This window comes from Trachemys scripta, chromosome 2 (genome assembly GCF_013100865.1).
Source record: "Trachemys scripta elegans isolate TJP31775 chromosome 2, CAS_Tse_1.0, whole genome shotgun sequence".
NCBI classification, from domain to species: domain Eukaryota; kingdom Metazoa; phylum Chordata; order Testudines; family Emydidae; genus Trachemys; species Trachemys scripta.
In genome coordinates this window covers 92819878-92847172 of record NC_048299.1, presented here as the reverse complement: position 1 = coordinate 92847172, position 27295 = coordinate 92819878, and the positions used below count along the sequence as shown (strand labels likewise).

Here is a 27295-nt window from a genome sequence, read left to right as displayed (position 1 = left end):
CCCAGAGCCTGTGCTCCACACCCCCTCCTGCACCCAAAGTCTCTTCCTCTTGGTTAACTGGCATTTTTCACTTACCAGCACTCCCCATTCCCCCAACATGCCAGATAAAACAGCTTTTACTGTATATGTTACAGTTCAGAAATGATCAAACTTTCATTGATAAAGTTATACAGAGAATGGAGGAGAGAGAGAGAGCGCGCCTCTGTTGGGTCACTTCCCTTCCAAATGCCCAGTTTTCACCACAGTATTCTTGGCTTGCTTACACGGTGACTTGCTATGCGGCAAGCCACGGTGTGACTACAGCTCACTAGCTTGCCGTGCAGTAATGTCCTCTATGAGCATTGCTATGGTGCAGTGGGACTTTCACTGTGCTGTGGCAGTGTCCCTGGCTTGCCGCACATTGACAGTGTAGCCAAGCCCTCAGTCTATGCTATTTTTAGAAAAGATGGATTTCTCTGTCTTTGATGGAGTTCACACTTACTCTTTAGATATTGCTGAGCCATTCCTTTCTCTTTTTAATCTATGGCTACTTGCATGTACACATGAAGGACAATTTCTTTTTTGTAATTTTTAATTGATTCTATGAGACTCTTGCCTTGTGATTACATCAAATGATACACGCTTGCCAAACTGTTTAATCAGGAGACGATCTCTCTCTAGGTACTGATATGGCCACCATCACATTTGTATCTGAGCACCTCACAGTCTACTATGTCTAAATCCCTCCAGCACCCCAGTGAGATAGGGAAGTACTATTCTCATTTTTACAGAAGAAACTGAAAAGCTGAATGACTGTCCAGGATCACACAGGAAGTCTGTAGTGGGCAAAGAATTGAGCTTTTGAGGGAGTCCCAGGCTTCTGAGTCCGAGGCTCCCACTCTAACCACTGAGTACTTTCTTCTCAATACCACTGGATGGCTCTACCTCTGCCCTTACTGCGAATTACTGAATTTTAACATTGGTAACAGCTCATGTAGGATGTAAGAGTAACTGCTTGCCATTCTGAGAACTACGCAAAACCTGCTTGGGTGAATAAAGGATAACATGGTGACTTACTTTGAATTTCTGTGATATCAAATAATCATCTTGACACTTCAATGTAGCTTTATTTTAAATAAAGGATAGTGGTAGGATTTCCCTTCTATAAGCAAAAAAAAAAAAAAAAACCTTTGGCATCACAACACCTGCCAAAACAATTAACTGCTAATTGGCATCTGTGTTGGGCATCTTGTCAGCAATGAGAATGGGCTCACAGATTGGAGTATTCTCTCATCTCTAGTAATAGTCCCTTCAGGTCAGGGTTAAGACAGATTGAAGACCTTCTGAGAAGAAGTTTGCACTGTGGCTGCACATGCAGTATTTGTAGATAAATAGAACTCTCCATTCTTCAGTCTGTCATCTTTTTTTTTAATCACTAGCACCAAAATCAATTAGGTCCCAATTCTGCAAACTGCTCCCATATCCCTGCATCCACATGGAGGACCACTGTAGAGCTGGGTGCACAGAGTGATTTGCAGGATCAGTGCCTTAATGTTAATGGCCAAATTCTGATCCGTCTCTGAGTCTCTATTGGGAGTGGGATTTGTTTGTGTATATTCAAAGGCATAATTTCTTATTTGAAAAGAGAAGGAAAATGGTGTCTTGGGGATGTAATGTTATTGAGATTAGAATTAAAACTGCATGTCCCCGGATACTTTTGTAAATACAGGTATAGATCAAAAATCTTCATAAAACCTGGGTTATAAATTCTAATTTATTTTATGAATTTTGCAAGTAGGACCACATACTAAATATAGGTTTTAGAGTATGCATCCGAAGAAGTGGGCTGTAGTCCACGAAAGCTTATGCTCTAATAAATTTGTTAGTCTCTAAGGTGCCACAAGTACTCCTGTTCTTCTTTATACTAAATATATTCAGTGTGGGGAGGGGGAATTGGTTTATCTAAATATCTTTATTGTGTTAACACAGAAACACTTGGAAAGTTTTCCCTAAGTGGATCATGTGCAGGGTAAGAGATCCATCTTTTCACACCAACCCTACTTTAGATTCTACACATTCTGACCAGGTTTTAGAGAAAATGTGCATTCATAACTGCTTATTCAGTTGGACAGGCTGAGAGCATCACAAAAGTGAGAACAGAACTTGGAAAATGTGATGAATGAAGTTTTTTGCTTCTGTTTTGTTTTTAAATAACTACATTTATAAAATGCACGTGGGAAGAAAATATTAACTGTATCGCAGAACATTTCAAATTCTGATTCATTTGAGAATTTTATGAATCCTTAACTCAGTGAAATTCTCCCACTGCAGATTCATGGAATTCCTAGCTCTAGATTTGCACTAAGAATTTGTTTCATTTTGCTAGTCTCACTATAATGGAGCATGCTAAAGTGCAATGCCTGTGTACTTTCACCCTGTCCCACATTGCATTCACTGTTGATAAGTGAGGCAGTTGGTAGCTAACTGTGCAGCTTTATTTGTAAGTATTTTGGGTCACCTGTGTACCTTATTACTTACTACTGTGAGGGAAAATTTAAACTTTAGTCAAGGCCCTGAGTTTGGTCAAGCTTGCTTACAGCCCTTGAACTAAGATCCTGCTTGTTTCTGTGTCCAAGGGGCAGAAGGAATCAGAGTGGAAAAAAATCCCCAAACAGAATAATTTGTAATAGCCCAAGCTTGGAAATGTATAACTGTTAGAAAAGTCAAACCGCAAACGAACCAGACTGTGAAAAACAAGAAGGGTGATTGTTCTTTTTGTTTTTGACCTGTATTAATTTTGCAATGTATTCCAAATAAGGTAATTAATACGGAAGTAAACGTGTAATTTGTCTGTGGTTTTAAGCTTTAAAAAGCTTGTGTTCCTGGACTCAGGGGGGCTGCTCCAATAGCTGTCACCCTCTGCACGCTTGTAATCAATAAAGGGCCTCAGGCTGATCTGATTGAAAACACAAAGCGTGGATCGATTTTATTTTATTTTTTTCCACATCAATTGGTGCCATGACTCAGATAGACAGCGATCCCAAACACCAGATGACCACGAGCTGTTCCCCACCAGACCCCGGGCCCACTGAAAAAGGTAAGAGACCTTTTGAAATCTCTATTTTGGTTTTCTGGTGGAGGACTGCCCGTAGGCTCTGGGATTGGGTGAGTTGCACGTTCTATCCGGACCTTTTGCTGCCAGACAGGCCTGACGCCCTTCTGTTCTGTTCCCCGGGAAGAGCCCTATGTGTGGCTAAATAGGCCTCTGTACTGATTTGTGTGCCAGTGTGAATGTTTGAATGAAAGAAAGAGTCACAGGAAGACGCCCAGAGCTCTCTGCGAAGCTTGTTGGCTTGTGACCGGAGATGTCTCTAAAGCAAGCCCTGTGACCCCCACCTAGAAGGGCCGAAACAGAAGGGCCCTGGCCGAAGTAGCCTTGCTCTGCTGGCTTGACTGCCGAGGGACTGCCTGGGTCTAGGTTTGTGTGACCCTATCCTCCCCACCCTTGGGTGGTCTGATTTCCTCAACCTCTTTCCTCTGATTCCCCTCCCCGCCTAAGAGCAGTACATGAGCCACTGACAGGTCCACATGCCCCACCAAGAATGGGGGTGTAGATAGTCGTGGATGCCCTACAATAAGCCTTCCCTATGTAAAAGACCCGAGTGAAAGTGATTTGTTAAAATGGGGGCCGGTGAGACCAAAGGAATCACCGTCCCGCCAGAAGGGCACACCTGAGTATGGTATGTTTGTATGTATGTAAATTGCAGTCCTTTCACTTGTAAGCTTTTTAAAGAATGGAATCCCCACAAAGCCAGTTCGATGTATATTTTAGTTGGTATGAAGAAGCAGAAAAATGGGCCCGTGAATCTCAAATGAGGAGTCTCAAGGACTCCCAGGAGAAACTTACCACACAATTAAAAGAAATAAAAAGTGAATTGGCAAAGAATTTAAATTCAACTAAGCTGGCAAGAAATATTATGCAACAAAAGGCCCTTATGTTCACCCCTCAGACAGCATCTCCCCGTGCTGAGGAAATATTCCCCTTGCGCCAATTCCCGGGCATTGCCACTTCGGGTCAGGAGACCTTGGTGTCTGTGCATGCACCTTGGTCTCCCACGGATTTGTATAATTTAATTAAAATTTTTCCGAAAATAAGAGAAGACACTGTTAAATTTCAAGAAGAATTAAAAACTGTCATGCACTGTTATAACCCTACCTGGGCAGACTTAAACCAACTCTTGAAGGGAGTCCTGCCCAGGAAAACATTAAATCGACTTTATCAGGCAGCCCGGTGGCCCATGGAGGACCCAGGCCATGACCAGGACACAATAAATAGGATTAGAAACAGGCAGTCGGAAGCAGTTCTCACAGTCTGCCCAAAGAAAGCAGATTGGGCCAAAATTAGCATCTGTAAACAAAGTAAAGAAAAGAATCTAAATGAAATGTTAGCAGCTACCCAACACTATCACCGCCACATTGAAACTAAGTTAATGACCCTCCATTTCCAGGACATGCAGGGATCCCGCAAAAGCCATTGCGGGGGAGAGGGGAAAGGCCAAACCAAGGTCCCCACCGTCCACCTCCCCAGGGACCCAGTGATGGCACGTGTCACTATTGCAAACAGATGGGCCATTGGAAAAGGGAATATCCCTACCACCCTGCCCGCTCGACCAAGGCGTGAGCAAGGTTCTTGTGCCCCACCCCGTCTCTTCACCTCTGACCGTTTCTGTCCATCCTCTGTCTAACTATCATGTTTTCCTCCTCAGTCCTTGTTCACCGGCTAACCTTTTGGGAAAAGACTTGCTGTGTAAATTAAATTGTATAATCTGCTGTACCCTAGATGATGTGTATCTGGACGTGCCTGGTCCCACTCAGTAAGGTCCTGGCCATTTTGCAGGAGAAGACCAACCCCAGCCCTTCCTCGTTGCAACAGGACCTGCTGGCTAAGGTCTCTCCCTCCTTGTGAGCCGATCATGCCAACCAGGTTGGATGCATTGGGTCTGCCCAATCTGTTAAGATTTGCCTAAACCCAGCAAGACCCCTTCCCGAGGTGCAGCAGTACCCTCTATCAAAACAGGCCAAAGAAAAATCCAACCTGTTATTACCTCCTGCATTCAGCAAGGAGTCATTATACCTGCGGTGAGTGAGTGTAACTCCATTTTACAGTGCTGTCAATGCGGCTGTTCTCCCTACCTTTCCCGTTGTCCCTAGCCCTGCTACTGTCCTTTCTTACAATGCGCTGGTGCTGAGGGGTTGTTACCGCCTCAAGGAAGGATTGTATTAAGTCCCAACATAAAGAATTTAAGGTTATTATTAAATAAGATGCATATAGATGTAATGTGTTTATGTAAATAAATAAATAAAAGGGGGGGTTAGTCAAAAAAGCCCACCCTCCTTGCTAAATTGGTAGTGAAACAATGCCTGTGCCCATGGAAAGAAATAATGCAACAAGGAAAAAAGGATCGGGCACAGACAAGCAGGCTATCACAGTTTGAGGAAGTTGAAAGAGAGACGTTAACTCTGTAGTTACTGGAAGGAATTAAGCAGTAAAACTTTGTACAAATGTTAAAAGAAGTGTTATGAAAGGAAGATTCTTGGTTTTTTTGCAGCCATTCTGAAGGAGAAATGTCTGTAAATAATCCAGGCAAGAGTTTATTTAAGTGAAATCATTTAACTATGAACAAGTTAGTTGAATTTGCTTTTTTAAAAAAACAACAACCCACTCCTGGTGTGTACAATATTTGTTTTATAAATTTAAGATTAATTGGTGTTTTAAGGTTGTAAAACCGAAAAATACTTTTGCCAGACAAAAGAAACTAGTGTTTAATTTTATTATTTAGCATTTAATCCTTAAGGTGACTTAATGCTTTACAAGATTTAAATTGTTTTAAATAAAGACCAAAGTTGTGGCGGCAGCCGGGCTATCACCCCCTGCACGCTTGTAATCAATAAAGGGCCTCAGGCTGATCTGATTGAAAACACAATGCATGGATCGATTTTTTCCCCCCCACCCCCCACATCACTACAAAGCAGGTGTTCTATTTTTGAAGAATTAAAAGTAGAAAATCTCTTATTTTCCTCCTTTGGAAAAAGACTGAGTCAGATTCTGTAGTCCCATTAAATGGATTTAAGCTGCTTTAAAGTCAATGGAGTTACGCTGCTTTCCCCCCCCCCCACTACTCTGACTGTTTCTGTTTTTTATTAGTAAATTGGTTTTGTCAGAAGATTGTGTGAGCATACTTTTCCTCATGAGATTTTGGGTGTGTGTGTGTGTGTGTGTGTGTGTGTGTGTGTGTGTGTGTGTGTGTGTGTGTGTGTGTGTGTGTGTGTGTGTGATTGATTTCCTCCCTCCATCCCCAAATCCTAAAATTATCTCTGACTTTATTGGGCCCTCCTGGAATATCATATGGCCTCAGCATTATATCTAGGACCCCATGTCATTACTTTTGAGGGTGGAGGTAGATATAGGCTTCTATCCTGTAACACACACAGACCCCACTTTGAACACAGTGGGTCTTTACACAGGTTCAGGGGTCTGCTTATATAGAGTGACTTGCAGGATTACAGTCTAAGGCTTATAAAAATCAAAACGTATGAAGAAAACCTCGATGTTTTGCATGATCCCCATCTGCTATAACGCAAGTGGAATGGTGAGTAAGAACTATGTGACTCACATAATGACAGCTGCAAATATACGGGGTACTTCAGTTGCCACAGAAGTCACTGTATTATCAAGCAATCCATTTGATTTCATAAGTTGTCAAGTTAGCCACATAAAACTCATCCACTTTGGAGAAGGGCCAGCTCTTCAAATGGTCATGTTAAATATGAGACAGTAAAGGCTAACTCCTGTATACAAACTTTGGTTTATAAATCTACACATTGGAACTCTGAATGTGGGATGTGAAAACAAAGCTATTTCAAATTATCTGGTTAACTTAATCACTTAAACAGCTAACCCTTTCAAATGTCATAGATTTATAGGTCAGTCATTCACATACCTGAAGTGTTCTTTTTACATTGGTAGTGATTTGGATTTAAACTGTATATGTAAAAGTTTTTGAAAAGTGATAAACTTAATCTATACTTGTATGGATTGTGGGGATGGGGAGTTAAGGGGTGTGTGTGTGTATGTATGTATGTATATGTATGTATGTATATGTATATATATAAAAAAAATAGGACTGTCAAGCGATTATAAAAAATTGATCACACTGTTAAGCTAATAGAATACCATTTCTTAAAATTTGTTTAGATGTTTTCTACATTTTCAAATATATTGAGTTCAATTACAACACAGAAAACAGTGTACAGTGCTCATTTTATAATTATTTTTGATTACAAATATTTGCACTGTAAAAAAACAAAAAAAAGTCTATTTCAATTCACCTAATACAAGTACTGTAGTGCAATCTCTTTATAATGAAAGTTGAACTTACAAATGTAGGTTCTAAAGTTTTAAATTGTTTTATTTTTGAATGCAGTTTTTTTTTGTACATAATTCTACAAGTCTACTCAGTCCTACTTCAGCCAATCGCTCAGACAAACAAGTTTGGTTACAATTTGCAGGAGATAGTGCTGCCCACGTCTTGTTTACAATGTCACCTGAAAGTGANCTACTTCTTGGTCAGCCAATCACTCAGACAAACAAAGGTTGATTACAATTTGTAGGAGATAATATGCCTGCTTCTTGTTTACAATGTCACCTGAAAGTGAGAACAGATGTTCACATGGCACTGTTGTAGCTGGCGTTGCAAGATATTTATGTCCCTTTATGCTTCAATCACCATTCCAGAGGACATGCTTCCATGCTGATGATGGGTTCTGCTCCATAACGATCTAAAGCAGAGCGGACCGACGCATGTTCATTTTCATCATCTGAGTCAGATGCCACCAGCACAAGGCTGATTTTCTTTTTTGGTGGTTCGGGTTCGGTAGTTTCCGCATGGGAGTGTTGCTCTTTTAAGACTTCTGAAAGCATACTCCACACCTCATCGCTCTCTGATTTTGGAAGGCATTTCAGATTCTTAAACCTTGAGTCGAGTGCTGTACCTATCCTTAGAAATCTCATATTGGTACCTTCTTTGCATTTTGTCAAATCTGCTGTGAAAGTGTTCTTAAAACGAACATGTGCTGGATCATCATCCGAGACTGCTCTAACATGAAATGTATGGCAGAATGCAGGTAAAACAGAACAGGATACATACAATTCTCCCCCAAGGAGTTCAGTCACAAACTGAATTAACACATTATTTTTTTAACGAGTGTCATCAGCATGGAAGCATGTCCTCTGGAATGGTGGCCAAAGCATGAAAGGGCATATGAATGTTTAGCATATCTGGCATGTAAATACCTTGCAACACTGACTACAAAAGTGCCATGCGAACGAACCCCTGTTCTCACTTTCAGGTGACTCCCGTAAATGTAAACAAACTGAAAAGTGGGAGCCGCGCTTCTGGTGATAAAGCTACCACCCCTCATTTGGGGTGGTTATTTTTTTTATCACCAGGAGAGCTCTCCCCTGGCGATGAAGTGCAACTACACTGCCCACATCACAGCATTGCCGCGCTGTAACGTGGGCAGTGTAGACATACCCTAATTGTAGCTCATGCATACTTTGTTTAGTAAACCAGTTAGTTTTTAACTAACAGGTCGTCAAATCACTGCCATATAATTATTAGAGACAAAATAATTATTATTATTAATTACAGATCTGTTAGTTTTAATGCAAAACTTGTTTTGATAAACTGTTTTTCTTGTGTATCCAGCACATGTGTTTTTATAGTAGTTTTATTTAATAAAAAAAAATGCTGGGCTTTGTGCATGTTTAAGTTAATTTGAATTTCCATCCAAACTGAGCCTGGCCCAAACAAAAATAAAATTAATCTTCTAGTAAGTAAGAAATACATCATTCACAGTTTTCTAATAAAAATGTACAAACTAGGAATTTGAATGCAGATTAAGCAATGTAATTGCTTGAACAAATAGAGATAGATATAGTGTATAACCTCCTGGTTAGCAAATAAAAGTACCAAATTTAGTGTGTAATAGCTATATTTGATTGCAAACCAACATGCTTGAAAGGTTGAGTCTTATTTATTGGTAACCATTCTTTAACTAAAAGGTACATATGCAAAACTAGATTAAAACTGATTATTTAAATCAAGATTTCCTATTTGCTGACTTAAGCCAGTCCTATGCAGGTGGATTGATTTAACAGTCAAAGGAATTTAGATATTATTTCAGGTATCAAAGGATCCAAAAATATTGGAAGTGGAAACCTGTTGGAAGTTACAAGGGGCACAGGGAAAATGAATCAAAGGGCTATAGAGTCCATACAAAAAGTCTTCTCTAACTCATAGCAAAATGCATCTGCTGCTACTCCTGGGATTCTGTGCCACTGTGCAATGCAGAATTTGTGACTTCCTCCCAGCACTCCTGCCCGCTGTCAGCCCTGGGCAGCTGGGGCTCCCACTGTCAGCAGGAGCCCTGGCTACCAGGGCTGTCAGCAGGAGCATGATTATATTGTGGTGTTCTGACAAATAAAATATGCAGAATTTTAAAATACTGTGCTCAGAATTCTTAATTTTTTTTGCGCAGAATTCCCCCAGGAATAATCTGCCTGTAATATTTCAGAGACAAGGTGGGTGAGGTAATACCTTTTATTGGACCAACTTCTTTTGGTGTGAGAGAGAGAGAGAGAGAGGGAGAGAGAAAAGCTTTCAGGCTTACACCGGGCTCAACATGCAATATTCCATTCATTTACTTTTCATTCATTTCACTAACTTTTGTTGCTAAAGAGACAGTTTCAAAATTAAACTTGAAGTTTCTACATTTTTTTAAAGCTATAAATGTATCTATTCTTAGATTCACCTATTAACATTTTTGCCTGTATGTTAGTGATAAGGTCTCTGAAGCACATTAAGACCTTGCCTACCTTTGCAGCAGTGTGTAGGGTAAACGTAGCTACATGCCACAGTGAAAGACTCTGGCAAAGAGAGGCAACGGGGAAAGGCTCCAGCAGCTCCCCACTGCCTGAGTCTTTCCCCACTTCTGGAACCTTTTCCCTGCTACCTCCCTTCTGACTGAGCCTTTCTCTGTGACAGGGAAAGGCTCTGGCAGTTCCCCCATCAAAGCCTTTCACTGCAGTGCGGAAAAACTGCCGCATTGGGGAGGTAGTGGGACTCTATACTGCAAAAAATAGGAGTGTAGACTGGGGAGACACTGCTGGGGGGTGTGGAGAGCCATTTAGGGTTCATACATTGAGATTCGGGTGTGTAGGGTGTCTATTCTACTTGTCTAAGACGTGCCTCGCTCTCTGCACTGCTGTTTATACCCATGCTAGCTGGGCATGCACTGTCTGTACTCTGCATGCCACCTGAAGTGTAGATCTACTTTAAGGACGGAGTTCCAGTGCTGGGTAGTATCCATTCTTGTTCTCAGCTCCATCCTGCAATAAAGAAAGAGTACCCTGTTTTTAACTTCGAGTCATCACCATGACTCAGTCCCCTCATGATTCCATGATGAAGTTTAAATAATATTGTGACAGTGCTGAACAAAAGTTATGACTAGTGAGCATTTGCAGTAGCTGCTTTTTAAAAACCACTCTATACCTAAGAGTTGGTTTAGCTGATCTTTGTCATTAGATTTAAAAATATCGTAATAAAATGTTGCGTGTGTCCTGACAACCATATACTAGACACTGTACTTAATTAGGATGACTTTTAAATAGGACTTTAATGATACTTAACTGCAAAGATTGCTTTTTAATGGGGACATCTTCATGTGACTTTTTTTTTTTTTTTTTTTTTTTTAGGGGCGTTTAGTTCCTTGGCTGTGTCTCTGTATCCTGCTAGTTCTATTTGTTCCTTTAAATGGTTTTTCAATCCTTCCTTGACTGTCATACATGCAAAAAGTCTGAGAAGTGCATCTCCATCATTGCCTGGCTGTTTACTCCTTCAGTGTCAGCTATACTCGCTGAGCTACCATGTTGGGCATCTCACAACTCTTTCTTTTAGGGCAGCAGGCTCTTTCTTTTCCTAGGGCTCAATTCTCCTCCCATTGAAGCTAAATGGAATCTTACCACGGACTTCACTGGAGGCAGGATCAGGCCTCTAGTGTACATGTGTGCGTCTTCCTAATTCTGTATGGGATGGTCCAGTAGTGTGATGGGATTGTAATAATATTGCTTAATCGGGACAAAAGGCCATTTCCTGGGCTGGCCTGGTTAAACAGTTCTATGATACTACATTCAAGCCCAATGCTGCTTAATATAGTCAAACAATGCAGGACATGTATTTGCTCCCTGTGGCTCTTCCAGATAATGTTAACTAAAAACAAAAAAATGTGACTAGAAAGCCCCACTCAGGCTTAGAAAAACAACAGTTGTGTTCTTTTCTTCCCTGTCCATAATAACAAGTTAAGGCTTCCAATTCAGAAAAACATATATGCATGTATTGCAGTCTATCACTATTCAGGAACATACTTAAGCAGATGGGTTAAGTCCCCTTTTTGGGACTTACACATGTGCTTAAAGACAAGCCCTTGTACCTGTCCTGAATGAAACCCTAAGTTTTGATTTCAGAATGTTTACTGGTAGTAATTGTTAAAGACAGAGCATGGCTTGATTTCTACCTGCTCTTCATCAGATCCCAGTTTAAACTTACAGAGCTGATAGTTAGAAAAATCTTGTTCTGACTGGTTGGTTAAACAAATTCAGTTATGTGAATTATTGGTGGTGAAAATTAAATGGACTTCTAAGATGCAACATATTTTGGGCTGTAAGAGAACTTTTTGGCTCTATGCATACTGTGTGTATATGTTCACAGTGTTTCAAAATAGAGTGTAACCTCCAGTTTTCTCAATCTCTGTTTTCAAAAACTTGGGGTTATGTCACCCAGCATCTATTCATTAAATTTATAATTCCCTCCATTATCTATAAGCTTGAGTAAATGTACAGTAACTCCTCACTTAACGTTGTAGTTATGTTCCTGAAAAATGCGACTTTAAGCAAAACGATGTTAAGCGAATCCAATTTCTCCATAAGAATGTAAATGGGGGGGTTAGGTTCCAGGGAAATTTTTTTAACCAGACAAAAGACTGTGATATATCTCTATATATCTCTCACACTCACAAGTTTTAAACAAACAATTTAATACTGGTACACAGTGATGATGATTGTGAAGCTTGGTTGAGGTGGAGGAGTCAGAGGATGGGATATTTCCCTTACTGCTAAATGATGAACTAGCAATTGGCTGAGCCCTCAAGGGTTAACTCTCTCACTCTGCAAGGCAGCAGGAATGGAGAGAGATATGCGCATTCCCATAAGTACACTGCCTTGTTAATTAGATCAGCTTGCTGAGACTGCAGCTGCTGCAAGCTCCCTCCATCCTGAGCCCTGCTCTATGGAAGATGGGGTGAGCAGGAGCAGGAGGGGACACCCTGACATTAGCCTCCCTCTTCCTCTTTTCTCTCTCTCTTCCCCCCCCCCCCCCCCCCGGCACAGCAAGCAGGAGTCACGGGGAGCAGCTCCAAGGCAGAGGGCATGAACAGCACCTGGCAGTGGGGGGAGGGACAGCTGCAATTGCTAGCCTGCTGGGCAGCTGCTGCACAGGGAACTTAGGGGAGCGAGGAGCTGATAGGGGGGCTGCCGGTCCACCCTGTTTCCAAGCCCTCACCAGCTAGCTGCAACGGGCTGCTCTTCCTGCAAGCAGTAGACAAAGCAGGCGGCTGCCAAACAACGTTAAAAGGGCGCATTACACAACTTTAAACGAGTATGTTCCCTATCAACGTTAACTGGAACGACTTTAAGTGAGTTTTTATTGTAATAATACATGCCAACGAAAATATACTATGAGGCAAGTGGCCGTTTTGGATACCCAAGTACTTTAGTTTTATTCTTCATACTCTAGCACTTTCTTTAGACGTTGTTGGTGTTAAATACAGTTCTGAAAATCTTGAGAATTTAAGTGAATAGTGGCTTCTTGGTTCCCAACTTGAGGCACTTTAGAGGCCTGATTTACAGAAATTGCTGAGCACCCACTCTCTGAAAATCAGATGCTTTTAAGGCATCTTGAGTTAAACACCCAAAGCAACTAGACACTTCTGAAAATCCTGGCCTACAACTTTTAAATAAGAAGAAAAATTATCTTTAAATTGAATTTGCTACCAAGCATCTACACCTCCTTTTGTAAGACCTTGGTTTTATTTTTAACTCCCTTCCCCCCCACACACAAGATAAGATGATTTATTAGTGTAAGGACTTGTTCTAAAAATAGCATGTGGAGTTGTTTTTTCTTACAGCCGTTGATGTTTACGTGAGTTCTAACTATGCTGCTTGCATGAAAATGAATGTTAGATCGATGAACACAGGATACGGAGTTCTGCAGTCAGTGTTTCAGAACGTTCAGTAAGGACCTGCTTTTGCAGAACTGGCGTTTGTTTCTATAGGGATTGGAGTGAGCTGCAGCAGGATAGGTAGATCTCTCTTAAACTTCATTTGCTGTATGGTGACAATGCCAAATGTCTGTCTTTTTTTCAGAAAAGCAGCTGTAGTCAAAGATGCAAAAATGAATAGTAAGTTTAATAAAAAACAGAGAAAAAGTCTTTTGCTAAATTCTGAGTCCTGGTACCTCTGTAACTCATCAGAGACGCATCACCTAGCTGGATTCTGCAGGTGCTGAGGCTACTTGTGCTCAGAAGAAGGAGCTCCCTGCCTTCCAAGGCAGCGATGTGGCATGTATGGCCCTGTCTAGAGGAGAAAAACGAGGTGCGTTTACCAAATGTGCTAGCTAGTATAACCCTTCTGCCAGGTGATGTTGGCAGCAACAAAGGCCAGGGTCAGTGTCTGGGGGTTATTTTTAGCATTACAAAACAGAATGGCTCCAGCCCCACCCAGGAACCTGGGCAAACTGAATACAGCATGGGGTACCTCCTGTAAGGCAATATGCCCCCATTCACAAGCACTGAGTTTGTGCATAACAAAAGAAGGCTTTCGAGGGGAGAGGGAACTCAGCTTGATTTGGGAAAAAGATCACAACAGTGACTCAGAAGTATGCATACAATAAGTAAAACGCCCCACAATATCTTGAGCAGTTTCTTTGCTGCAGTTTCCTAACTTGAACAACAAGGTGTCTGGTGGCACCTTAAAGACTAACAGATTTATTTGGGCATAAGCTTTCGTGGGTAAAAACCTCACTTCTTCAGATGCATAGAGTGAAAGTTACAGGTGCAGGCTTTATATACTGACACATGGAGAGCAGGGAGTTACTTCGCAAGTGGAGAACCAGTGTTGACAGGGCCAATTCAATCAGGGTGGATGTAGTCCACTCCCAGTAATAGATGAGGAGGTGTCAATTCCAGGAGAGGAAAAGCTGCTTCTGTAATGAGCCAGCCCTATTCAAGCCCAGATTAATGGTGTTAAATTTGCAAATGAATTTTAGTTCTGCTGTTTCTCTTTGAAGTCTGTTTCTGAAGTTTTTTTATTCAATGATAGTGGCTTTTAAATCTGTAATAGAATGACCAGGGAGATTGAAGTGTTCACTTACTGGCTTATGAAACTTGCAGTATGAAAGTCCAAGGTCCGTTTAACTCCCCTTTTCCCTCCTTCACACCCCACTCACAATTTCTTGTCTGAGGTCAGTCAAGCCTGAGTGTCCAGAGGTTCGTTCATGTGGCTTCACCTCCACTCACTGGGTGAGGGACAAATGATGCCGCCACCATCACCACTGCTCTGCTGTGTCCTAGTCTGATCCTACAGCACCATGACCACTTAGGCCTTGGCTACACTGGCACTGTACAGCGCTGCAACTTGCTGCGCTCAGGGGTGTGAAAACTCCCCCCCCTCCCCCCCCGAGCGCAGCGAGTACAGCTCTGTAAAGCGCCGGTGGAATCAGAGCCTGCAGCGCTGCACGCTCGCTCGTAGCGCTGCAAACTATTCCCCTCAGAGAGGTGGAGTACATACAGCGCTGCGAGAGAGCGCGGCAGCGCTGGGAAGTCCCGAGTGTAGCCAAGGCCTTAGCTCAGCTAAGTAATCACAGTTCTAGGATTTGCTAGGTAGGAGAGTGACTTTGCTGCTGTTGCATCTCTTCTCGCACTGCATTTAGCTGCAATTCCACGCTCAGATGGTCCACCACTTAGTGTTTTCAGCTCTCAGTGATTGCTGCAAAGAAACAAGGACTCTCAATTGAGTTTTAATTAGCTCTGTCTGAAAACACTGGAGAGGGAGGGTCAAATGGCAGTTAGGACCTTTTTAAACAGGATGACCCAGATAGAAACACCTATCCTCCCACCCTACCATCTGTCCATCACTTGAATTTTGCTCACTGTCCCACGCTTAGCGAATGAAGGTTACATTCACATATAATATGCCATGGATTAGGGTATTAACTACAGTTCTGCTGCCCTTTAATCATACAATAAGGATAACATTTCATTACCCCTGCATCCAAGGCTTAAGAGAATTTTAACCCAAAACAGGCAAAATTGATTGCCTTGGCAAAGTAGGTCTGCTTCTGAGGCTTTTCCTCCAGTTAAAAACCTCTTGGCAACTATGATTGTGATCAACGTTGCTAAGTGGTGTTATGCTAATTAGCACATGTTAGCAGACATGTTAGGTAAACATAACTCCCTTTCCTAGCATAGACAGTGCCTCACTCTCATAGCTCACCTCTTCTCCAAGCCCAGAGGCAGAGTCCAAGGGTTTATCCAAACACAAACATTTCAGGGTGCTCAAATTGTGAAGACAAGCCCTCACTCTGCTCCTCAAGTGTATTGTTAGACATGGAAAGATTAGATTAGATTTTTTTTTTTTTTTTTTTTTTGGTAAACATCAATTTCACTGTAGACATGCAAACTGATTTTTAAAAAAATTGCACCATTAATAATCAAAATTTATAGTTAGGCAAAATAGGAAAAATGCTGTTTGAGAACTGCAGTTTGCTAAGGATATTTACTTTATATATTTTTAACATGTGTTGACAGTTAGTTATAAAGCTTTAATGTTTTGAATCTCCATGTCATTAAATAATTATTGCCCTAAATGCCCAAAGCTTCCTGCAACTGTAAACATGTAAAGTGATTAAAAATTGGAGAAAATATTTAAAAATCAGAATTGATATTCTCCGTCAAAATTGTATTAAAAAAAAAAATCGAAGGCTGCCAAGCCTGTGTATTGTCTTCATTTAGACTGCTCACAGGAATGGAGATCCGCACCGACAGGGTAAACTAAACAGACTTTTTGTAGAGGTGGTTTTCCCAGTACACGCTCTACTATCAGCAACATAGCTTAGTGCGCACACAGACAGCCTGTTTCTCAGGGTCACTTCCGGTGCCTATCTTAAAGGGACAGCATATTAGTTATCTAACTGTGCATGAATACAGTGCAACAGGGGTGCTGGGGGAGGCCATGAGCATAGGACTGCTGTGAATGAGTGATTATAACATGACTGTTGCACCATAGCCTATTGAGACTGAACTTGGCTGACATTTCAAAAATGAAACTAATACATCCAGGTGAGACGAGGGCCCACTGGGGCAAAGATATTCCCTTCTCTGCTGATTGCTGTGTTGGTATTGCAGGGAGCAGTGCCCCCTCCCCCTTAAGTCCTCCAGAACTCTTTGGGACCCTACTTCTGCTCCTGCAGGAGCTCTATGGAGGTGAGAAGAGGAGAGTCCAAGAAGACTGTATGGGGCTGAAAAGGAATTGGTATCTCACTTGTTCAGATAACCCTGGGGCCCTGAGCATAAAGTGTGAAATTCTGACCCCATAGAAGTCGGTGGCAAAACTCCCATTGACATGAGTGAGGCTAGAATTTCACCCAGAGCGTGTATGTTCTCTTTTCTTCCTTACTAGCATTGCTCCCCTCCCATCCCCTCTTTATTTTTCTATCCTTGTTTGCCATTTGTCTCTGATCAGGTGCTTATTGGAAGTTCAGTTTTCCAAAGTGATCTTTTGCAGGATAGCCTGGTGCTAGACATATAACGTTTGTGTGTTTAAAAGAAGTCATCAACTTAAAAATCATACTTATGACTGAAATCTTTTTATGTAAAATGACTGAGTGAGATGAGAAGGAAATCCATTTTTCTGTTTGTTCACTTGACAGGACCTTGTGTATAGTCAGTTTCATTGTTTTCCCCTATATTGTCAGTAAGTTTTTCCTTTGGTTTGTGAGGTTTTACTTTTGTCACACATCAGGGGAGAGAAAAACATAAGAGATGAAATGTGATTGTAAAACCACAAAAGTTTGCAGAGAGCTTGAGGGGCTGATGATCCAAAGGTAGGATGGTCCAGTGGTTAGAGAACTAGCTGGCAATTCTTCCCTGCTCTGTCACGGACTGCCTGTGTAACCTTGGGGAAGTCCATTCAGGGCCAGGTTAACAAAGATATTTAGGTGCCTAAAGATACAGATAGACACCTAGTGGGGTTTTCAGAAGCACCTAGGCACTTGATTTCTCAGTGGGAATTAGGTGCCTAAAAATGCAGATAGGTGCCTAATGGATTTTTCAAAAGCACCAGTGCAGCTAAATACCTTTTTAATAATCTTGCCCCTAGTCCCTCTCTGTCTCCATTTGATATCTGTAAAATATAAATAGTACTTCACTTCCACAAAGGGGCATTGTTAAGATAAATATACTAAAAATTGAGGTGTTCAAATGCTATTGTGATGGGGCCAAATGAGCACCTAAGATAGATAGACAGTGTGGCACCTGAAGCTAACTTGCTCTTTTAAATTTACTGGATTTTAAATTGACAGCATTCCTTCAAACCATAAAACTTTCCAGTGGTTGAATTTTATGACCTAAGATGTTTCAGGGAAAGGAGAAGTTGACTATTGCGTGATCCAGTCAGGCGGCTGGCTTGACATAAAAATCACAAATGCAAAATCAGCTATGATTGCAATATGAGGGTAATTCAGCAAGTATTGATCTATATTACTGCAACCTCAGATACCATAGCTGGTCATAGAAGTGACACAATGCTGGATTAGATCTCTTACTCTTGCATTGTTATACCTGATTATTTACAATGGTTTGGGTTTTTTTTATAACATTAAAAAAAACCCTGAAATTTAATATTCAGGATTTGGTCCTGTACAGAGGAGTAAACTAATGAGTTGCCAGTAATATTGTACATAAAGTACAGGAGGGAGCCAGTCCTACCTGTCCTTCAAAGAGTTTCCTGCTGTTCAGTTTGAATTCCATGAAATAACATCAAGCTATCTTCTTTCTTTCTTTTTTTTTAAGCAAGAGGGAGACTTTCTTTTTTCTAAGCTGTGTGAAATTTTTAGACTCCAGCTCTACAAATATAAGAAACTGAACAAATAATTGTAGTGACTGGTAACCTCCCATTCACTTTTTTTTTTTTTTTTTTTTTAAAAAAGGACCGTACCTTAACTTTTTAAATAAGATTTGGTGCTGAACTTGACCTTAGATTTACTTTGAAGTCTTCAGGCTAACAAAAGTAGGTGTGGAACATGTAGGCATGAAAAGACATACAAGCTATGGTTATCATATATACCAAAATTCAATTAAATTGCATGCTGTGTACAGTCTATGAACCCGAGACTCTCATTGACTTCAGAGAGTTTGGATTAGGTCCTGTGTGGATGCACACTATACATTATTTTTTTATATATATATATATGTGTATATATATGTGTATATGTATATGTGTGTATATATATATATATATATATATGTATACACACACACGTCACCATCAGCAATGGAAAACTGATGAGGTTTATGAATCCCATTATGCAGCATTTAATCTGCAAAATTACGTATTTATGTTTCGTGGCCTTCTATTGTTTCAGGTTGAAAAGAGCTTTTTCAGTTCCTACATAATTGAAAGAAAAAATCACTGGTCATGGTGGATTTGAATTGTTTGTTCTATATATAGATAACAGAGTAGCAGTTAGGAAGATAGCACAGGTTTATTTCACCAGCAGCAGAGGAGGAGTAACTGTATTTCTGAAGAGAGCCATTTCTGCTCTAAGAATTTGTCATCCCCTTGTGCAGCACACTCTAGTGGAAACCGGGAATAAAGTTAATACCTTGCTATTGGAAGTCAGATTCCCCTCTCTCCCCCCCCCCCGCTCCCTGTGCATTCCATTGCCAGAAATAGGCATGGTAGGAAGCCAGCATGAAAGGATGAACACGAGCTGGAGTAATAGTCATGAAAATGAATATGTTGTTCATGCTATATACAAATAGTATACGTTATTCTCAGCTGTAAAGCTGCCATGAGAATCTGTTTTTTCACATTTTATAAATTAAATGTATATAAAATCCATCTTTCCCCATACTTGCCCATCCCAGTATCTTTCATTAACCAGATCAGTGCAAAAGTGAATGGGCTTAATGCGGCCACAGGGCTAGACCGCATGGATCAGCATGCAGGAGTGGAGCTTCTGAGTGTTTCTTCACGTTGGGTGGGTCTTTAAAGACAGGTGAGTAAAACAGAGAATAGATTTTTAAGCAGGATTGTTTCTAAACAAATTTAAAATGTTCTGCAGAAAAGCAGCCCAGTTTTAAATTCAGTGACATGCATCAAAATTAAATGATTTGGATCGAAGGAATGGAATTCTTAAACAAATGTGTTCCTAAAACTTAAGGTAAAATATTATTAAACAAATCATGTACCTGCTCAGTTGTTAAACCTTCAGAGCAATCCTTCCCACTTCCTCCCCCCCCCCCCCCCCCCAAAAAAAAAAAAAAAAAAGGAAAATGTAATAAGTATTTGGGCAGGGCTTTGAATAGTACTAGCAACTGATACTCATTCTGTTCTCACTTAGGCTGGTGTAAATCTGGAGTAGCTCCATGGGGTCAATAGTGTTACACTGGTGTAAACCCAGTTTAAGTGAAATCAGAGTAAAGCCCGTAGTGCCTTTCATCTTCGCTTCTCAAAGCCTTTTATCAAGGTGTGTGGTAGGTATTATCCTCATTTTAGAGCAGGGAAAACTCCGGCATAAAGAGGTTGAATTATTTACCCAGGTGAGAGGGTCCAGAACAGAACCCAGGTGTCCGGACTTCCTAGTCCCTCCTCTAAACATCTTGACCTCCATTGGAGGGACCTGCCGTGCAAGACAGCATGATTTGGTAATATGACTGGAATATTCTCATTTTTGTTGAAGTTATTTTGTTCCAGGATATTAGAGAGACAAGGAGCTCTGTGTAGCTTGAAAACTTGAAAGCTTTTTCATCAACTGAAGTTGGACCAATAAAAGATATTACCTCACCCACCTTGTCTCTGGAATGTTCTCAGTAATTTAAAGACCATTTAAATTCTCTTATTTTTATTTATTTAATGTCCATTCAGTAGATTAATAGCCTTGGAGACCGAAGTCCTCCATTCCACTCTATTTATTCCACAGAAGAGGTATAGCGCATTGCATCAGTACCACCTTTCCTTGCTCTTCCCCCAGTATGCCTTGGTTCTTGGAGTGACCACCTCGAGGGGAGAGAGAACAGTTTAGTCTCCATATATCATTGTGAAAATGTTGGTTTTAATCCTTGCCCACCCTTTGTGTTGGGGCTGCACTACCGTTGTCTAATTGGAAATGGCTGTGACCACCAAACCTAGATCATTGATCAGCTGTCAGTTGTGAATAGCTTTGGGTGACTACCAGGTTGGGCTGGTGGATTTGAACCCTCATCCTGGAGGTGTACATCTGAATGTCTAATACATTACTGGGGTCCTCTAGAAAAGAAAAAATGTGTAAACTATAAACTGTCATACATAGGTCACCTGTTCTGTATCGGTAAAATGGATACTTGAAATCAACTGAACGTACAAATGCAGTGTGAACAGCAATACTAAGGGTAGTATATTTGGAGTACTTAACTTCATGATTGCACACAGGCCTCTTTTTACTAATTTTACTGAAGCCATCCCCCAGTCCTCATTTTTCATGTATTATAGTCGAGCAAAAACCTGTTGTCTTAATGAACTAATCTCCTGTTGCAATGGAGAATTGCAAATGGCGTCAGGTGGACATGTTAATATTAACAGCCTCCACCCATCTGTTTTATTTCAGTTGCCAATGAAAAAACTATACAATAGGGAGACCGAGAATTGTTAAAAAGGTTAAACATTTTAATAACCAACCAGCTGAGCTAACAACTAGCTGAATTAGTTATATATCTCTTCTGGATACTGGAGGCTACTAACTTGTGTCTGTCTACTGGTTTTAGCAACTCTGAAAGCTGTACTAGTTCTCATCTTCTTAGAGCTCTCTCCTAATTTGCTAGGATAGTCTGGAGTGAAGAAACTAATCTACCATACTATGCTAGATATTTTGTTCTTTCTAGGGAAGTTAAAATGAAAGCCCCTTCTCAAATTTTTTTGAGTGACATACTGTCTGAACCATTGCAGTCAAGTACTGATCTACTAGATTGTCTGGTAAGAACATAATAAAAACTTGTCAGTGAAATAAATTGTCCATAATCAAAGATTGGAAGGATTACCAATTTCTTTTTCCCCCCTCCAAAATGGATAATTGTACTTTACATTATTTAAAGATCCACACCTATGTACTATTTGTAACATTTGTGGGAGGGGGTTAATGTTTCGATGGGGGGGAAAAATCCCCAAAAGAATTGTATTATAAAAGTACATTTTTATAGGATGCTTAGTGTTCCCCTTTTGAATGCGGAAACTATGAATAACTTTACTTACAAAGAAGTAGTCTCCATGGAAGTCAATAGGGCAGTACATTATAGATAATTGATTATTCCATGAACTGTGGTAGTACTCCATAGTGTATCTTCTCGTATACCATTAGTGACAGAGTAAATCGTGGTGACAATGCAGGATCCCAGGTTATACTGCATCACATCTGTATGTAGCTTCCCTAATCAGAAATAAAACCAATACATGGACTAAGTGCCTGAAATGTTATAACGCAGTTGTAATGAACATACTATACAGTGATTTCTACAGAAGACTATACCCCTTACAGGAAAACTACCACTCTACATGCTTTGCGAACACATGAGCAGCTGTACTCCCCCGAGCAGTTGTATTACATTTAATGATTGGCAGTCTGCCTAAAAATAAACTCCAGAAACTGAAAATCCTATCTATTGATCTTGCACTTAGCCATGCTAGTGTAAGCTGAGTTGTCATGGCTGCTTTCACATAACTTCTTTCCTTTTATTAGTTTGTTTCAGCCTTTTCATATTTTATTGAAATTGCCTTGAACAACACCCCCATACATATGAGAGAGAGAAAATCAAATTTTGTGAGGGTAGGAGTGAAGAGAGACATGAATTGCATCTCCTACAGACTTATCTTTTATGGAATAAACAGGATTTTAGACCAGGAGAGGAGGGTGTTTTTTTGTTTTGTTTGTTTTATTAACAGGAATGGGAATGGAGACAGTTTCTGAGCTATTTGAGCATTTCATTTAAAATAGATCATTTAACTGTCACCTCCACTCTCCTCTTTTCCATTATACACCTTTATTTTTCCCAGTCAGCCATGTCTGGCACACTAGTTCAATCCATGAAGGTAGTATTACCTAACGATTAGACCAGGGACTTGGTAATCAGGGCTTCTTGGTTCTGTTCATGTTTGAGTTCACTTTGCTACACTAACTGGTGATGGGCATAGACCTGGAGTAGAGTACTAGCTTCTTGGGTGCTGCGGGGCAATTCTCTTAACCTCTGTTTGCTTTTATTTACCCACTTTTAAATTGAATATGCTTTTTACGTACCTCACAGGAGTAGTGTTAGATTTGTTTAGTGCTTTAAGATCCTCAGGACGGGCCTACATTTAAAACACTGTAGCGGCACAGCCACACCTCTTCAGGGAAGATGCTACTTCGTCAACGGCAGAGCTTCTCCTTTTGGCATAGTTAATCCACCTCTGCAAGAGGCAGTCCCTATATTGATGGGAGAAGCCCTCCAGTCGACATAGCACTGTCTACACCAGGGGTTAGGTTGGTATAATTGTGTTGCTCAAGGGTGTGGCTTTTTCACACCCCAGAGTGATGTAGTTATACTGATCTAAGTGTATAGACCTGGCCTTAGATGAAAGGCAGTATGTAAGTTCATAGGGGTATTATTAAAAACAAATACTATTAATACCACGGCATCCATATAATTCTTTAGGTTTACATGAAGGGCTGCTAAAAGAACGTTATTTTAATATTCATATGCAAGCGTGACTAGATAAACATGTTTTTCCTCTTAGGCTAAGGCCTATAAACTGCATGAGGACACTAAGGACCAGCTACCCACTGCTTATGTGCTGTGTACAGTCTAACTGGCTAAAGCATTAGAAAAATTCGGGCTTGGTTTTTCAAAGTCAGTTTGAATTTTTTTCACTTCCCTCTCCTTAAATTTCTCTGTCCTGGTTTCAGATCAGTTCTCAGTTCACAAGACGGATCCAGAGTAAAATCAGAGACCTGCTGCAGCAAATGGAAGAGGGGCTAAAGACAGCGGATCCACATGACTGCTCTGCATATACTGGCTGGACAGGTGAGCAGCCTGGGATCTGAACAGAACACTTTCAGTTAACTGACTTCTTGGGGCCCCTGATGGTTTCCACTCTGGTGTGAGGGTTTTGTGTTCTGACAGAAATGACAATTGCATCATAACCTTCTGGTAAGTCTGTGCAAGCCATATTCTAGGAGGGTCTGGGTCCCTTGTCTGTCAATGTTAGTGGAAGGATGCCCATTGAATTTAATGGACATTGGATCTGGCCCTAAGAGAGAAAATTGGTTTCTGTACTTGAAGAGTCTGACTGTGCAAACAGAGTGTATGTTCGAAGATTAGTTACCGTTTTTTTGTTTTAAAAATGTTTTACTGACACAGAATATTTTCACCTGGGTCCACTAAGTTGAATTGTGTATCATGACTCGGTTGATGGCAAAACGACTCTAAAACCAGGAGGGTGAGAGCGGCATGTTCTTGCACCCAGGACTCTGGAATTCTTGCTCTGACTTCCACACTTCTCTGTGTGGAGCTGAGCAAATCACTGCATGAGTGTCGCAGGGATTGATAAGTGAATGTTGTGAAGTTGCTTTGAAAATGAAAAGTGCTATGCAAGTGCAAGGACCAAATGTGAATTAGCCAGCCTGATCCTCATGGCAAAGAATGCAATCATCAGGGTTGATTGTTCTAATTAACCTGGATATAGCTCTTCTAGTTGCCAGAAGACTTCTCCGTCTTGGCCTCTTTGGGTATGTGTGCATGGTGTTTTGGAGTGAGTGGGCTCACACTATTGCTCTAAAAATTGCCGTGTAGACAACTTTGAAGTTGCGGCTCGAGCTGGAGCTCAGACTCTGAATTCACACCCCGCCCCAGGCTTCAGAGCCCCAGCTCCAGCCTGAGCTGCAACTTCAAAGAGTTGTCTGCGCAGCTAGTTTTAGCGCACTTGGGCTAGCAAGACTTGCGCAAGTCCATCGATCCCGGTTGGGAGGCTCATGCCAAAATGCTGTGTAGACTTACCCATAAGTGCTATGCTCTTTCTACAGTGGGATCACTCTTCGTACCCTGCCCAGATCAATCCTTTAGTACAGCATGTTTGCAGTTTTTCCTGTGAGGATTCATACTGTTACCTTCATGTCATGTTGGTACATGAAAGGTTGGATTGGGAAAACCTCTCCAGTGGTAAATTTTGAGCAAGAATTTGCCCACATTTAGGTTTAATTCTGGACACGGAGGTGCAGCATTTCACTTTTCTTTCTTCCTGATGGCCCTAGGAGGGAAGCTGAATGTTCTGTACAGATGGTGTTGTGGGTGCATGTGGAGAGAAGTTGTAGACAACCGGCAGCTTGTATGAGTTTATTTTAAAGTCTAAAAATGGGAGTAATTTTGTGTTGCTTGAGTGAAAGCAGGCAATTTTCACACGGGCGTTTTAAAAGAAATCTAGCAGAGCAGTGTTCTGACATTCAGTGATTGACGAGAGAGGTGTTATGACTAAACAACTCAAGTGTAATAAAATGAGTCCTAGAATAAAAGAAACAAACTCCTCATTAGCTGGAACGACAAGATAGTTGGGTAATGTGATGTAATGGAAGGTATTTTTTGCCATTCTGAAGGGGCCTGTCAACTGCGGTAACCCAAAATGCAGATTTGATTTTTTTTTTTTTTTTTTAAAGCTTTTACAAAATCTAATCTGAGAAGGAATATTTCCCATGACTTGTTTTTAAATACTACAGTGAAAAGGATTTTCCCCAAACTTAACCATTTTCACCATTGTGCCAGTGTATGAAAACCAGAAAGTGACACCAACACTGAAAATGACCATTCTGGTTTCTCTGCCCCAAGCTGAGACAAGTGCCAAGAGTAAACAAATAGCATAAATGGTGAACAGTAATGCACCTTGGAATATACTTCATAAAAACTTGTTTAAAATCTTGTGATGTATAGGGTGTGTTGTTGGTGCAGAATAACAAAGAGATGGAAGCAACACGAAACTCGTGTAAGAATTGGCAATGTATTAGGGCCAGATCCTGCACACCTTTGTTTCTCTGAGTTGTACTTAATTATTCAGGTAATCTCAGTGAATCCATTGTAAGGGCTAATAAACAAGTAAGGGTTTGCAGAACTGGGCCCTGTGATTTAAAATCCACTCCCTCTTCATAAAGCCCAAGTATCTGGGCTCTGTGTGTGAAGAGAAGTGGTTGTAGAAATCCAATCAATCCCCACAACACTGGGCCATAGTGCAGGGATGCAGTGCATTGTCCTCCCCTCCCCCCACTCCCGATGCTACTATTCTAGCCCACAAGCTGGGATAGTAGCCATAGGCCCTCTGCACCAAGTGCATGGAGGTAGTGGGGACACTGAATCAGTGTAACTGTGGCTCTGAAGCCCACCCTCATGGTGGTCTTCTGTGCCAGCTTATTCAGGGATGTCATGGAGAACCTTTCCATGGTGGATAGGGGATGTGCAGGCACCCCTGCACAACCTTCCACTGCTATTCTCCCAGTGCAGCCTCTGTATGGGGTTTAAGTGGGCCTTGCACTGAATTTCACCCGTGGTCCTATTTTTAGCTCACAGAAAAAAACATAAGTTCAAACAGCAGTGCAGTCCGACACCTTTCATGTTGCTTTTACAGTAGAAGACTTCTTTGTACAGCAGGATGAAAAAGCTGTAGTTACATTTAAAGCACCTTAATGTGCTAAACCTTTTAAGTTGTCTCACTGTGGAATATATGTAAGTCTTATACAGCGTTGGCAGCTGAACACTTGACATTTCATAACAGCCAAAGAGTGCATCAGAGGGCTCTCTTTAAAACAAATTGCACATGCAGTGAAGGATTCATTTTATCCTATAATGTGTGTACTGTATTTGCAAAAAGAACGAGGAGTACTTGTGGCAATTTAGAGACGAACAAATTTATTTGAGCATAAGCTTTCGTGGGCAACAGAAGAAGTGGGCTGTAGCCCACGAAAGCTTATGCTCTAATAAATTTGTTAGTCTCTAAGGTGCCACAATTACTCCTGTTCTTTTTGCAGATACAGACTAACACGGCTGCTACTCTGAAACCTGTACTGTATTTGTATATACACAGGCATATTGAGCCTAAATTCTTCAAAAGTGCTGATCATTCACTCTCTGGAAATTGGGTGACTCTAATTGAGTTCTAGTCTTTTTAAAAATAAATAAATAAAATTAGGCCACTGTAGTTATCCAAATTGAAATATAGTCAGGACACCAGGCTTGATGCCTTTTGCTCTCTCCCTGGGATCTGTAACAGATAGTAGTGGTCAGAGCCTTGATTTTACATCTTGTTAAAAGCACAGGTATCTTCTAACATTCTGGGGCACTGATTCAGAGGGAAGGAGAAACAGGTAATTGAAATGCCATTTAAGTGGAAAGAAAAGGATATATCTTCTTGTTCTGTTTTTGTTTGTCGATGGTTGTTCTAGGCATAGCCCTTTTATACCTACAACTATACCGCGTCACAAAAGACCAGAAGTACTTGCAGCGATCCCTGGATTATGTGAAGAGAATACTTCGTAATCTGAATGGACGAAGGGTTACTTTTCTCTGTGGTGATGCTGGACCCCTGGCAGTAGGGGCAGTAGTGTACCACAAACTAAAGATTGACAGTGAGTCTAAGGAGTGCATCACAAAGTAAGTGTCTGGTGGTAGTGGAAAAAGCTGTACATTTACTCAGGATCTCTTTATATATGATCAACGACCAGTATTTTAATAAGTGATTGCCAGAGGTTTCATATTTCAATAACGCTGGCTTGGGAAAAGTGCTCTTGCTTTCCATCAAACAGATGTCTGTCTTTTATACCTATGTCCTGGGAAATTTTGATCCAGAGCCTTTTTGAAGGCTTTCCAATCCTTGATG

General features: G+C 41.0%; 1 protein-coding gene across 2 annotated transcripts in view; it reads left to right on the top strand.

Annotated features, from left to right (window-relative positions):
• The window catches only part of LANCL2 (LanC like 2), a 57101-nt gene that overhangs the window by 4721 nt on the left and 25085 nt on the right, over nt 1–27295 (top strand). The window contains exons 2-4 of one of the 2 annotated variants that reach the window (XM_034761272.1): nt 3011–3073; nt 23344–23463; nt 26862–27069. In XM_034761272.1, the coding sequence (XP_034617163.1) occupies nt 3031–3073; nt 23344–23463; nt 26862–27069 (371 nt within the window). In that variant the 5' untranslated portion in view covers nt 3011–3030. The remainder of the gene's footprint in view (nt 1–3010; nt 3074–23343; nt 23464–26861; nt 27070–27295) is intronic. The other variant, XM_034761270.1, reaches the window with a different exon arrangement.